The sequence below is a fragment of the Heterocephalus glaber genome, unplaced genomic scaffold, assembly GCF_053883595.1.
Source record: "Heterocephalus glaber isolate CG9 unplaced genomic scaffold, H.glaber_assembly_v1.0 deba00001504, whole genome shotgun sequence".
Taxonomy (NCBI): domain Eukaryota; kingdom Metazoa; phylum Chordata; class Mammalia; order Rodentia; family Bathyergidae; genus Heterocephalus; species Heterocephalus glaber.
In genome coordinates, this window is record NW_028258324.1 from 1,534,470 (window position 1) to 1,548,417 (window position 13,948).

The 13,948-nt window shown below is 38.8% G+C and overlaps 1 protein-coding gene across 6 annotated transcripts in view; it reads right to left on the reverse strand.

Annotated features, from left to right (window-relative positions):
* The window catches only part of Mthfd2l (methylenetetrahydrofolate dehydrogenase (NADP+ dependent) 2 like), a 103,597-nt gene that overhangs the window by 65,057 nt on the left and 24,592 nt on the right, over positions 1-13,948 (reverse strand). For all 6 annotated transcript variants that reach the window (XM_087186003.1, XM_021254934.2, XM_013069710.3 and 3 more), the window contains 2 exons: positions 8,411-8,563; positions 7,036-7,143 (listed from right to left, as the gene is read on the reverse strand). In XM_087186003.1, the coding sequence (XP_087042129.1) occupies positions 7,036-7,143; positions 8,411-8,563 (261 nt within the window). The remainder of the gene's footprint in view (positions 1-7,035; positions 7,144-8,410; positions 8,564-13,948) is intronic.

Consider the following 13,948-nt stretch of genomic DNA (forward strand, 5'->3'; position numbering starts at 1 on the left):
GGGCCTAGGGGAGGCTTTCAGGTGTTGGGGGGCCTGCCCTCCGGGAGACTGTGGGCCTCCAGTCTCTTTAGTTTTCTGAACATAAAGTGAGTAGTTCTGTTCTACCACCCATTCCACCACAATGGAGCCAAATGACTGTGGATGAAACCCCTAAATGGTGGGCCAAGATAAATCTTTCTGTGAACTGATCATCTCAGGTGTTTGTTACAGTAACAGAAAGTTGACTGCCAGACCATCTTACTAAGCAGCACCCAGGATTCCTCAGCTCTTCAGTCCATCTGAGGTGTCTCTCTCACACACGTCTGACTCAATAGTAAGCAGTGTGGAATGTGCCTATGCTGTCACCACCCTAGTCAGCAGATCCTGGTCCAGGCCCCTGCCACCTCTCAAGTGGAACATGACACTGTTATGAGCTGGCTTCCCTGCAGCCACCGTGCTCCTCCTCTACACAGTGCACACTCCCATGGCAGGGCTTCCCAGAACACCCACAACACAACATGGTAAGAGTCCATGATGTGCCTTCCTCCACCACAGCAGACAGTGCACCCGGTCAGCACCATAACACCTGCCTCTTCTAACCTGGGACTCTGAAGGGAACCCCTATTTCCATGCCTTTCTCTGTATGAGAGCAGAGAACCATGCATCCTATTGTCTAGCATAATTCCAGGGTTGTTTCTTGATTATTGAATAAATGAAGGTAGACAATAGTGTAGAAATATTTTTTTGAAGTGAACGCATTAATTTTAAGGAAAAAAAAGGTACTAAAAAGCGAAGCAGGTGATGCTGTTTGTTCTAGCTTTGTTTTGCTGTTTTTGTTGTTGTTTTGTGGAACAAGGGATCAAATCCAGAGGTACTTTACCACTGAGCTACATCCCCAGCCCTTTGTTTTTCATTTTCTTTTGGGACAGGATCTAAGTTGTCCAGGCTGGCCTTGAGCTTGAGACTTCCTACCTCAACCTCCTGAGTAGATGGGATTATAAGCCTGCACCACTGCCCTGGCAGGCTGGAAGAACTTGGTAAAATTAGGAGTAAAAGTTTGTATGCACTAAGTTTGGAATGCTCATTTGCCATGTAAGTGGGGTTGGTGTTGGCTGGACAATAGTCATAAGGGTCTAGAGTCCACAGGGATGCAGGTGGTACTCAGAGCTATGGGGATGCAGTGAGTCACTTAGGGAATGGCTACAGAGAAAGAAATCCTGTGCCCGTCCCAATGTTTTGAGCCATCATTCTCAGTACTAACTATATTAGATTCTTCTATGATGCTTTCTAAAAAAAAAAAAAAAAAAGTGATGTGCAGGTCTAAGTCCTGAAGATCTAACTTTCTTCTGTGCTGTAGGCAGGCAGGTATCTCCTTTTAAAGCCCCCTGACAATTCTAGTGGGCACCTGGGGCAAGGAATCACCAGTCCATAAGTTGCAAAGAAGGGAGTGACCCAGAAACAGAATCAGAAAAGTCCAATGAGAAAAGCCCACAATGCATGCCAGTGGTAGCTCAAATCTGTGTTTAAATAACAAGAGAAACAGCCCATAAAATGTGGCCATTTGTTAAGTTGAAAAGCATGTTATGAACATTAGTCGATCTGTCATATGGTTTTCTGTTTAATGAAAAATATAAGAACCTTCAGGAGAAATTACTTTTCCATCTCAATAACAGAAAATGTTTTATTTTTCCCGAGCATATGTTTATTTTTAATTTTAAAGGCACTTACTTGAGTAACTAGTCATTTATTTTGCTACTAATAAGCTCTCAGGATGAAATTAGTTACCCAAGCATAGCAAGTATAATTTAAAGTTAATTAAATAAAATTACCAAACATACATTGTTTTTAAAAGATTGTGTGCAACAATGGGAAGTGAGCCAGGAAGAAATGATCTGTTCATTTTAGAAGTCTTCTCTCTGGCTCTATTTTAGTTCTATTTTCCTTTCCTTTTTCTTCATTATTGCTCATTTGCATCATGGATTATATATTACCATGTGCCTGTGATGTTTTCAGTTTTTAGTCTCAGAATTTAGGAGACAATGAAAATGAAATAGTGCTGTTATTACTCATTTTAGAAAAGGAGATTAGAATCATCATTTGTTCTTTGCTACCATATCAACTACTGAGACTCATGAGTTTGATTCAGTGAAGTCTCAGAGGCATTGTGAATTGTTGTATCCTGACATCTGGCTATAATGCTCGTAACCTGGGCCACTAGGACGGAGTAGCAGAGATGAAATGCTTCCAGCTTTCAGAGACAAAATGCTTCCATGGTTCGAGCTGACAATAGTTCTTTCTGAAGAGAGAGTACACATCCCACTGTGCTCTGTGGCCTCATGACTGAGCGCTTCAGTCCTGGAGGGTGACGGCTCTGCCTAACCCCTGCCTTCTTGTGTGCTTATGTGTGGTTCCATTCTTTGGCCCCTAAGCAAGCTTGGCCCCACCTGCCCCTGGGCAGCACTTCACACAAGCCACTCACATAGTATCACACACTGCCTTGAGCATCCATTACTGAGTTAATGCGTCCTGCAGGGGACATAATGTTCCCTGGCTGGCAAAGTATTCATTTTCCCAAATGGAGTCAAGAAATTCTTCTGGCAAGTCTTGTGATTTTCCTTTTAGATAGGGAGTCTCTTGAACAAAAATGCCTGCAATGAAGAAAATTCACCAGCAGATCAGCCTGAATGTAAAGTGCAAAGGCAGAGACAGGGCTGAAGAAGACAAACCTTCCACAGAAGCATCCTAAAGACGCAGAGTGGGAGCTTCAGGAGACTGCTGCATCCAGAGAGCATACACTGCTGGGTATGCAGTGAGCACCTCATGGGTACCAGCTGCATAAGGTCAAGAACATTACTTACAGTTTCTGTGGCTAAAAGAGCAGTGAGAGCCGGTCCCTCCAAAATGGTTGTTTTAAGTATGTCAGTGTCAGTGCCCTGCAGTCAGACCACAACCTTTCAGCTAAAGGAGTCGCATGTGATTTGTGTGTGGACATATTGCAGGGCCTGTTTTATGAGATGTTCTACATATAAAAAAAAAATCCAGGGAAGAACTTAGCCTACTAAATTCTGAGGTATACTTAGATCCTGAATTTCTCTGGCAATAATAACAATAATACTTTAGTCATTATGACAATTTATTTTTAAGAAAAAAACTGTTTTCTAGAATTTGGAGAGTTTCTCTCTTCCTTTCTCACGATAAAACAAAAAAAAAATAAAGACATTCTGCTAGAGTTAATGGTATTCAGTTTTATTCTGAAAGAAGGTGAAACTCTCAAAGTACACTACACAGGAAGAAGCTGAAAAACCTGAGGAGGGGCACAATGTACTCAACTGTCCAGGTAACCAGTGGGGTCACAGGAAGGGACCTGTCACAGCCCATCTCTGTACGTCATTTCAATTAACCCTGGCCTTCCCTAAGCAAAGAGTATATTTGCTGATGGATGCCAACTTGTATTTTGTGCCCATGAATCTTTAAAGTTTAAGTTCCCCATATTTTTACACAGTGTCCCTTTGCATTCTGTCACCATCTGCAAGACCACACCTTCAGGTAGAAGAACCGGCTCCCCATCTCCTCTCTGCACCACAGGTTTCAAACTGCCTCTGTGAGCCCTTCCCTCCTGAGGAGCCCATGTCAGCATTACCCTTCCAATTCAAGATTTTAGTATATTCTCACGAAGTATTTCTAGCCATAAGTGAATTAAAAGGACATTTTCTGCATTAAACAGCTCAGGTCTGCATCCTTTGCATCTAAACTCAAAGTCAGACAGGGGAGAGACATACAAATCAAGCTAAATTACAGTATGGCTTTTTTTTTCTTTTAATGCAATTATCTTTGGCTTCGATATTTTTTAAAAAAATGAATCATTAGGGTTCTGAATCTCTTCTGGCAGAGACAGTGCAAGCTGAATGCTCCATATTGGGGGTGTCTTTAGAATGAGCCCAGAGGCAGGAACCTGCCAAGTTAATGTCCTGCATTGTCTCCATTAGCTGATGATACCCTGGGAAGCCCACCACAGAGCTGCTGCTTGGCCAGACCCCAGCTTTCAGAATGCTCATCTTCCCACAGATGGCCAGTCTTCTGGAAGCAGTTCTCGACAGTCATTATTTGAAGAGTACATGTCACCACACTCCTGTTACAAGTGTACAACCTTCAACAGCATCCATGCTGTGAACCTTCCATGGACATTTCTATGTAGTTTCTTACTTTTTACGTGCTGTAACTGTGATGGCATCAGCCACTGTAATAAACCTAACTTTAACTATTTGGCTTGTAAGCAGCATTATAAGCAGTTCCATATTTATCTGATTTTAACATGCTTTTTTAAGTGAGAATATTCTATTATACAAAGCAGAAAATATTTTTAAAAGTAATATGGCTTTACAATTCTCTGCTCAGAGGTCATTGCTACCACCAATTTGTGTTTGTATTTCTCATGGTTAATTCAATATTTTTATTATATATGTATGTACCTATAAGTAAGCCATAGTAATAAAATATATAATAAAATATATACTGTTTATTATACAGATTAGCTAGTCTACAACTGCATTAAGAAGGGCTAAGATAATTTTCTTAGGTACTTTACATACAAAGTTTCAAAATTGAAATTTAACAGGAAGTGAGCATATAATATACACATGCCTATAAGAAAAAGTGCATTGTAAAGTACTAACCGGAATAATGTCATGTCACATTTTTATCAAATACTATGTAAGCTTTTATAATTTTTTTTTTTTTGGAGTACTGGGTATCGAACTCAGGACCTTGCACTTGTGAGGTAGGCACAGTGCCACTGAGCTAAATCCCTGGCCCTTTTTGTGTGACTTTTGAGTGACTTTTTGAATGACTTCAAAATTTATAAAAGCTGGGCTAGGGATTTAGCTCAGTGGCACCATGCCTACCTCACAAGTGCAAGGTCGTGAGTTCAATCCCTGGTATCAAAAAAAAAAAAATTGTTACCAAAAAAAACTATGAACCAAAAAAGCCAAGCCAACTCAAACCCAGTAAAAAAAAAAACTTCAAATAAAATTTTTAAAAATCATTCATCTGGGCCAGGGATTTAGCTCAGTGGTTCTGCCACCTGCCTCACAAGCGCAAGGACCCGAGTTCGATCCCTGGTACCAAAACAAAAAAAAATAATTCATCTCAGATCTCATTACTCTATACCTGATGGTTACCATAGTTATGGTTATTAACCATAATAACTGAAATAATAGCAACAGCCACAACTATACCCATAGACTTAACTCACTGTGGTTCAGGCACTGTCATTGTTTTCCATTTGTATCTCATTTAATTTTCACAACAACCAAGTAAAGGAAATGTTAATATTATTTGCATTTTGCAGATGAGGAAAATGGAGTTCTACACAGATTAAATGATCTGTCCAAAATCAAGGGCACAGTATGGTGGAGCCTGACTCCAGGCCTGCCCTCCTGATAAGACTCAGTGTCACCTTCCTATGCTGGAATCCTCACTTCCTGTGTGGCCTTGGGCACATTCTCCAAGCTCTCTAAAGCTCATTTCTGTTAGCTACAAAATGAAAGTAATATTGATAGTTTATGAGAAAGTACTGCGTAAAACATAGAGCTACATAATGCTGCCTATTGTTACTGAGATAAGAAAACAAACTGTTGAATAAAGAAAAACCTACTTATCAGCTCTTGGTCAAAATTTTCCAAGAAAAATACCACACCAGGTAAATGTTCCTGATTATTTTACCTTGCTTAACATATAAGCCATCATGTAAAGACAAATGCAAATCAATATTGTTATGATAACCTATGAGATAGATAAGCAGGAATAGAGTAATCTAAAGGGAACACTGAAACCAAGAATTCAGCTTTGGAGATGGATATAATAAAACTTATCATACCACCAGATTTGGCTTCTCAAAGAGCTCTTCATAACTGTGCACTTAAAAAGTTACCTGGAGTCACTATCAGGCTGTAATTTACTATGATCTTTATATACATATTGGTTTCTGGCATATTTAAATTCTTAGGCACAGAAAGGGAAAATAATTCACCAAGATTATACCTACGCATGGTCTCTTTCTCTGTGTGTGTATGTGTGTGTGTGTGTGTGTATGTGTATGCGTTATACACAACCAAATGCATGTCTATACTCTGTTTTAATACTAGAAAACAAAAAAGTATCGCTTCTCTTTTTTGGAACTAAAGAAACCAAGGAAGTACTTGCTATATAAAAGATTAGCCTCCTCTCCTGCCCCCTAAAAATATTAAGAATAGTTAGCAGAAAAGGAAGTAATAAAAATCTCTAAGACACACATAGACCAATAACTACTTCTAATAAGAACGTGAACCTTGTCTTTTTGCCCTGTTGGGACAAGATGCAGAATCTAGCCATTGGCAATGAGCCAAGTAATCTTTTATTCTCTACCTACCACACTGGCTCAGATGACCATGAACAGCACCCCAGCATCCCTCTGCTGGATCTCCTCTTGGTCACCCCCTTTTCACCCCAGGGAACTGCTCTGCCTCTGGCTAAGAGGCTGTTGGGATGGTGGTGAGGTGGTGTGCTGCTGGAGAACCAGCCACACGTTCACAAACACTAGCAAGTTACCCAGCTTTCTTAATGACTACTCCCAGCAGCTCAGTAAGTACTTGCCTAAGCTAGATGACCAGTTTACCGCCTACACCTCAACCCCTTGTCTGTAAAGTGAACTAATTTGCTGTCATGTGAAATACCAGGACCTTGCCGTTTCAAGAATGCCACATCCATTTTTCCAAGATTTTGAGAACTTTCTTAAATGTAATTTTTATGTATCTAGTGACTTTTCACCTTTCTTTATGTCTAAATTATTAACGATTTAAAGAAATATATGTGGCCAAAAGAAACAACAGGAACAAAGGGGCCAAATATTTTCAGAAATTCCTTTATTCACTTCCTAGGTGTTCACACTATTAGATGAGGAATAAAGGAAACTAATTGTTTAAGGCCAAAATTATGCAAATTCGCATCATCAATAACTTTTACTTGATGCCCTAAGAAGGAAGGGAGTCATAAGACTTCATGAGTCTGGGTCCTACCCACCTCCTGGTCGCTCGTGGTCTCCATCTGTGTGCAGAAGCATGGCAATGGGCAAGCCTACGTTCTTGGATCTTCCAGCCACAACCACATTTTTCCCAAAAGTTTCAATTCCTTGAAATACAGAGTTGATTTAAATGCAAAAATCAATAACAAGAAGCATACATTGTCAACTGAAGCATTCTTTAAAAAGCTCTAATTAAATCTGAATTACATGGCTTGTCTCTTATGTGCCTGTATTCAATTATTTATGAGTATTTCCTTTTATGCTTTGTGGATTTGTCACCTACTTCCTCTCTGATTATATCCTCATTTAAAAACCACAAACACCTTCAAGATACCATTAAATTACTTTTAAACATTGCAATCTACATGAAGAAGTACAGAGCCTTTATATTAATTACTAATTATAAAATATGCCAAGTAATAATATCAGGCTTAATCAGCAATCAAACATTTGAGCAAAGGTGGGATAAAATAGAGTGGGAAAAAGTATTTTTCACAAAGTTCATGTACTTTACACCAGAGGAAAGAAGCACTAAACTTGGGAGATTTAGAAGGATGTGAAAGATAAAGCTTGCAGATTTAACATAGCCTCTTTTGGGCTTAGTTCTTCATAAGTAAAAGAAGTTAGAACTAATGACTGTCCAAGTACTAACATCCTACATGTATGATTCTAGGTTCTGCTTTCTCTTCGAAATATTTTGTCAGTTAGAAAATAGAGGGGCCGGCGATTTAGCTCAATGGTTCCACCACCTGCCTCACAAGCAGAAAAACCGGAGTTTGATCCCCGGTACCAAAAAAAAAAAAAAATAGAAAATAGATTACAGAGGCAAAGATGCTACGAGAAATGGCAGGAGAGTGGTGGATACAGGTGATCTCTACCTCCAGGCAGGCGATATCTTGAATGACAGGGGTCAGTTCACGGAGAGGTGACCAGCTCTGTACACCTGACAGTGAGCGAGTGTGACTGTGTCTGATGTGATTCAAGGGGAATGCTTACAACAGATACCTGGGGCAACAGTGGTGGGTTCCTAGACCATCAGCACATCATTGTAGTAGGAGAAATGTAATATGTATACATTTTGGATCAGCTTTCATTAAAATGTACAACATTTAGTTTAAAGGTAGCAAGCCATAAATATTATCTGGAAAATTCACCCCTACAACTTCCAACTGCAGTTACCTGAAACCTGGCACATGTTCTTGATTTTATTTCATTTTGAATTATTTTTTGATTTCTATAGCTTTTTACCTACCTAGGGATTGAAGCTTTATGGCTTATCATATTCTGCCCTTCTACAAGACTGAGGTAGTTTCATCAAAGCAATGGACAAATGCTCAGTTCAGCAACTGACACCTGTGTCCTGCAGGTTACTACCTGTCCTTTTGATGATCTCCCAGACAGCACTGGCAGTGGCAGGGATGAACGAATGCTGGTCCAGGCACAGTCTCCCCATGTTGACAACATGAAACCCATCCACATCTTTTCCTGGGGCAATTCCATTGCACACTGTCCGCTCATCCACATGATCTGAGAAGAAAATAAAAATGGTTTCTTTATTAAATTGCTGTGATATACAAACCTGGAATATGAAACATGGGACCTGTAGTCAGGTCACATATGATTCAGTTCCAGGAAGATGTGAAATCATCACTCTCTTTTGGCCACCAAACAGTGAACCAAGTGCTTATGCTGGCACTGGAATTCACTGCTGCTGGAGCACGTGCTTCTACGGGGCCAGAGGCAGCTGGCCTGGAGAAAGGGGGAAACGTGTGAATTAAGATAACTCTAGTGAGACCTGAGAGAAGCTGAGCCTGAAATCTTTGCTTCAAGAAGTTTGCATATTTAGAGGGTTTAAGGCTTACATGTATGATTCTATAAGAATAATAAAGCAATCAAAAAAGCAAATTAAACATCTGAAGTCAACTGAAACATTCTTTAAATGCTGTTTTTCCACTATAAGAAATTTCCACTAATAGGCTTTTATTAAGAACTTTGACCATTGCACATTAAAAGGGCTTCATTAGGGTGAAAAACAGTCATAACATTGCTAGTTCCTAGCCTTGCCTTAAATTACATAATAAAAAAGTAAATATCACCCACATGCCCGCGTGCGCGCACGCGCGCGCACACACACACACACACACACACACACACCTTTCCTTTTCCTGAAGCATAGCACACTGAAATCCAAAATATCACTATACTAGAGGAAAAAATATAACCTGAACAATGAGGGAATTAAAGAAAATATGGGATGCCGACCATCTCATTTTAAAAAGAATAGAAATGGGCCAGTGATTTAGCTCGGCGGCACAATGCCTACCTTGCAAGCACAAGGTCCTGAGTTTGATCCCCAGTACCACACACACACAAAAAAGTATACAAATACGAAGTATAAAATATAGTAGGCTCTTTCTGCTCTGTGCAGAGTAGCTTAGGTTACCATTAAGCCAATAACTAAACCATGTGCCTAAAATATTAAAATAAAATGTATTTGGTATATAAATCCACTGCACAATGGCTGCTTAGACATAACTAAAAAACTTTATAAAAGCACAAGTTAGAACTGCTTCTAAATAGCTATGTCTTCAAGCAGAGTGGCATGCCCCTATAGTCCCAGCATTCTGAGAGGCTGAGGCAGGAGGATCATGAGTTTGAGACTAACCTGAGCAATTCTGCAACTTAGCAATACCTGTCTCAAAATAAAAAGTAAAAAATTAAAAAGGTCTGGGGAGGTAGCCAGTGTACTAGGGGTTCAACCCCTAGTACCACCAAAAAGAAAAAAAAAACTGCCAACTATGAGCTATTTTTTGTCTTAAGTCTTTTATATTCTGAAGATGGCTACTCCCCTATTACTCTAGACAGATCCAATTTACCATCACGTCAACACTTTAACCAGCCCTTTAACTATATAAAAGAGTCACTTGAATCATTTTCAAATATAAACTGGGTCTCTGAAATGTCCTTCCATGCAAATTTTTCACTTCCAAAGATGACATTTTTTCTAGAATATTCTAGAAGAGTGAACCTCATCTGTTTTCTCTGAAACCAGAAGGACATTATAGAAACTTAAAAATTACATGCTTAATTTACTTTTTTTTTTCTTTCTTTTTTTGGTACCGGGGATCCAACTCAGGACCTTGGACTTGCAAGGCAGGGGTGGTGCCACTGAGCTAAATCCCTGTCCCCTTAATTCACTTTTTAAATAAAAAATAATGGCTTTAACAATCTGGACGATGCTTATTCTAGCGGTGATGATGATGGCGCTGAGTCATGTTTTAGTAACCTACCCCTCACGACATGCATGTCTCTCACAACAGAATTAAAGGCTTTGTAAATGTTAAGAACAATTATATTTGAAGATTCTTTTTTAAAGCAAGGGCTCAGATTAGTTCATTGATAAGAGCAAAATCCACTAATACATGTATATCCTGAGCCACTGACTAAGGAATTTAAACAGGACCCTATCTATATTAAGAGTCATCTTATCAATGAGCTCGAGTTACCCTGAATTCCACTATCTAATGGTCTTCGCTGTCCCATTCCCTGAAAGACATGCTGAAACTGTAACATATTATTCATTTCACACATTAGGTGAAATACTTGAAATAGAAACATCTGAAAAAGCTGAAAATTTGGTAGTCAGAGCTAGAGACGTGATTATAGACCTGTCCTCTTGTGTACTGTACTTTTTTCTTTCAAATCGTCTTCTCCTTCCCCTTCCTTTTCTTCTCCCCCCCTTCCCCTCCCCCTCCTCCTCACTTTCTTTTGGCTGGGGTTGGTGGTAGACATGGAACCCAGGACCTTGCTTATGTAAGCACATGTTTATCGCTTGTGTGCTTAAACAATTTCAACTCAAATCATAACCTAGATCACTGTTTCAGAACAATTTTGTCTTAAGCTACTTAATTACTGGCAGTTAAAAAGAGATGTGTGGACATACACAAAGTGTGACATAAAGGATTCATAAACACTGACATTACTTAGCTTAAAAGTATGAATAAATGAAAAATGTCAAGATCATAAAAGCAGGAAGTACAATTCAAACTCTGTTAAACTCAGGAGTGGATTAAATTTCACCTGCATCCTTTTTCAGAAAAGATCTACCTTTCAGTACATAATGTAAAGTACATAGCACTGATTTAAATTAGCATACTTTAATTTGAATAATGGCTTACAATGATCTTCATAGTTACTGGGGACTCAAATTGAAAAGGCATCATCTTCATTTTGAAAATGAAGGGCAGAGTTTGTGACTTAGCCAATACCTGACCATATCTCTCCTATAGTTTCCTCTCTGCGTGCCCCAATCCTTTTCAGCACCTGGCTGCCACACTGGTCATACATGCTTTCCTACTCTCCAAGTTCCACCTAAACACTATTTTTGCATTGCTATTTCTTATGATGATTTTTCCACTAATAAACCCCTTCTCAATTTTCACATCCTCCTCATTCTCTAATACATGGATCCTTGCCACCTGCTTCCTCGTCAAGATTAAAATGATACTTTTTCCCTGTGTTCTTCCACATTAGCTCAGCTACTTGATCACATTGTTTAATTCATCCTCATTCCCCCCTCCCCCCTGCCGTGAGGATTTTAGGACACAGACCTTGTCTTATGAAACAGATTTGCTAATGCAAAATAGGAAGAAAAGGTCCAAAGTGGTAGGGGTAGTGGGAGGGGCAGGGGAAAGGAAAGAAGGGAAAGGAAAAATGATGAGAAATGGAAAAAATGGAAACAAAGTCTTTGTAAATAGGGGAGGGTGGAGGGGGTGAAGGGCGGGCTAGGAATGGGGAAAAAATAGGAACCAAGATGCATCATATAAAGGTACAATTCCCAATATGGAATGTAAATGTGTTGTATACCTAAAATGTACCAATAAAAGAATTTTAAAAAACCAGATTTGCTTTTCTATCTCAGTTAATGGCAATCTCATCCCTCTGTGCTGCTTGCCAAAAGCCCTGGCATTGTGCTAAACACTTTTCTTCTTCTCACCTGCATTCAATCCTTTGGAAGATGCCTGGGCTCTTTCTTCATAATACATCTCACACACCACCAGTTAACCACATCCACTGATCCTACTCTAGCTGAGTAGACATTTTCCCTCTTGTGAGTTCTTGAAACAGCCTCCTAATTAGTTCTTTGTTTCTCTGTCTGCACCCATATCATCTATTTGCAAACAGCACCAGAGGCATACTTTGGAAATGCATGATGGCTCATCTCAGGGCCACCATGATGCACCCTGCTCAAACACGCGCCCCCCTCCCCACCCCATCACGGCCTGGTCTCATCACGGGTTACTCCCAGCTACTGTCTTTGTCTCTCATCTGTCAGGATCCCTCTGGTTCCCTCAATATTCCTCAAAAAAAAAAAAAAAAAAAAAAAAAACAGGCATTTTTCCCTTCTTTGCTAAGCCTTCTCTATCTGCCTGGGAAGCTTTTAATAAACAAAATGATAACAAAAATAACCAGATAAACACTATCACCTTAACTGTCACCTCCCTTCCTTCAAATATCTCCTTAAATGTCACATTTTTGGTAACAATCACACTATTTTTGTCATACTACTTAAAAATATGGGTTCCAATTATTATAATGGAGAAGTAGCTCATATTAGATCAAACCTCTCACAGAAAAGAACTGCAAACTTTAGAGAAATCACTAAAAAAAATCAACTATCTGAAAAAAAATGAGTCAAAGACAGATTTTCAGGAGAGTGAACATCTGCAAAAAAGAAATATTCACTACACAGGAAAATTAACAAGAAATCAATTATAAACTTCATAAATGCTAAAACTATATAGTTACTGAGTAAAATCTTCAAAGAATATCTTTATGGGTTGCTTCTTCTAGAATATAAAATGTATAAAGCATTAAAGAAAAAAATTAATTCAACTTCAGAAAAATCAAAATCTTATGCCCATCAAATAATGATAAGATACTGGGAGAAAATATTTGTTAAACATATATGTCTGATACAAAATTAGTATTGCGATACATAAAGAACACATAAAACTTAACTATTAAGGACTGGGGATTTAGCTCAGTGGCGCTGCCAACTGTCTCACAAGCACAAGATCCTGAGTTTGATCCCTGGTACCAAAAAAAAAATAAATAAATAACCATTAAAAGACATATAACTTTTCTAAATAAGCTAAATACTTAAATAAGAAAGAAAACATTCCAATGGATAATATGAATGTGAAAAAATAAGATCATTTGTTATCATATGGTGAAGATGACAGGTAAAGACAGGGGTTGACTGGGAAGCATATGAAGAAACCTCTGTTGATGAAAATGTTCTATATTTTGAGAGGGCTTTAAGTTACATAAGAGTTTGCATTTTCCAAACAATATGGGATAGTACACTTAAGATGTATGCATTTCAATTGCACAGAAAAGCCTAAAGACTGAATTTGTTAACAATATGCACTCTGAAGTTCTAGGAGTATAATATGTATTCCTACATTTAAATGCCCTAAAAATAGGAGGAACAGATGGAGGAACAGATACACTTTATAACAAAGGAAACAGAGCAAAAAGTTTAGAACTACAGAATCCAGACTGATGGCATGTGAGTGTTCATTATATTATTCTTTAATTTTTTCTTTATGCCTGAAATCTTTCATAACAAACTGTTGGGTTAGGGGGCAAAAATAGAAACTTTTCTAATGTCCTCATCCCTCTTACCATGGTCTGCTTTATTCTTTTTTCCCTTAGCTAGCAGCTTTTGAAAATATAGTTGCTTACTTATTATGCTTATTTTTTATCTCCCCTGATATTCCACAAGGGCAGAAATTATGGTCTTGTTTCCTTCAGTGATATATTCCACAGCCAAATAGTGCCTGGAAAATAGGAGGCACTCAAGAAATAGTTACTGAATAAATGACTACTATCATCCTTAACTTACAG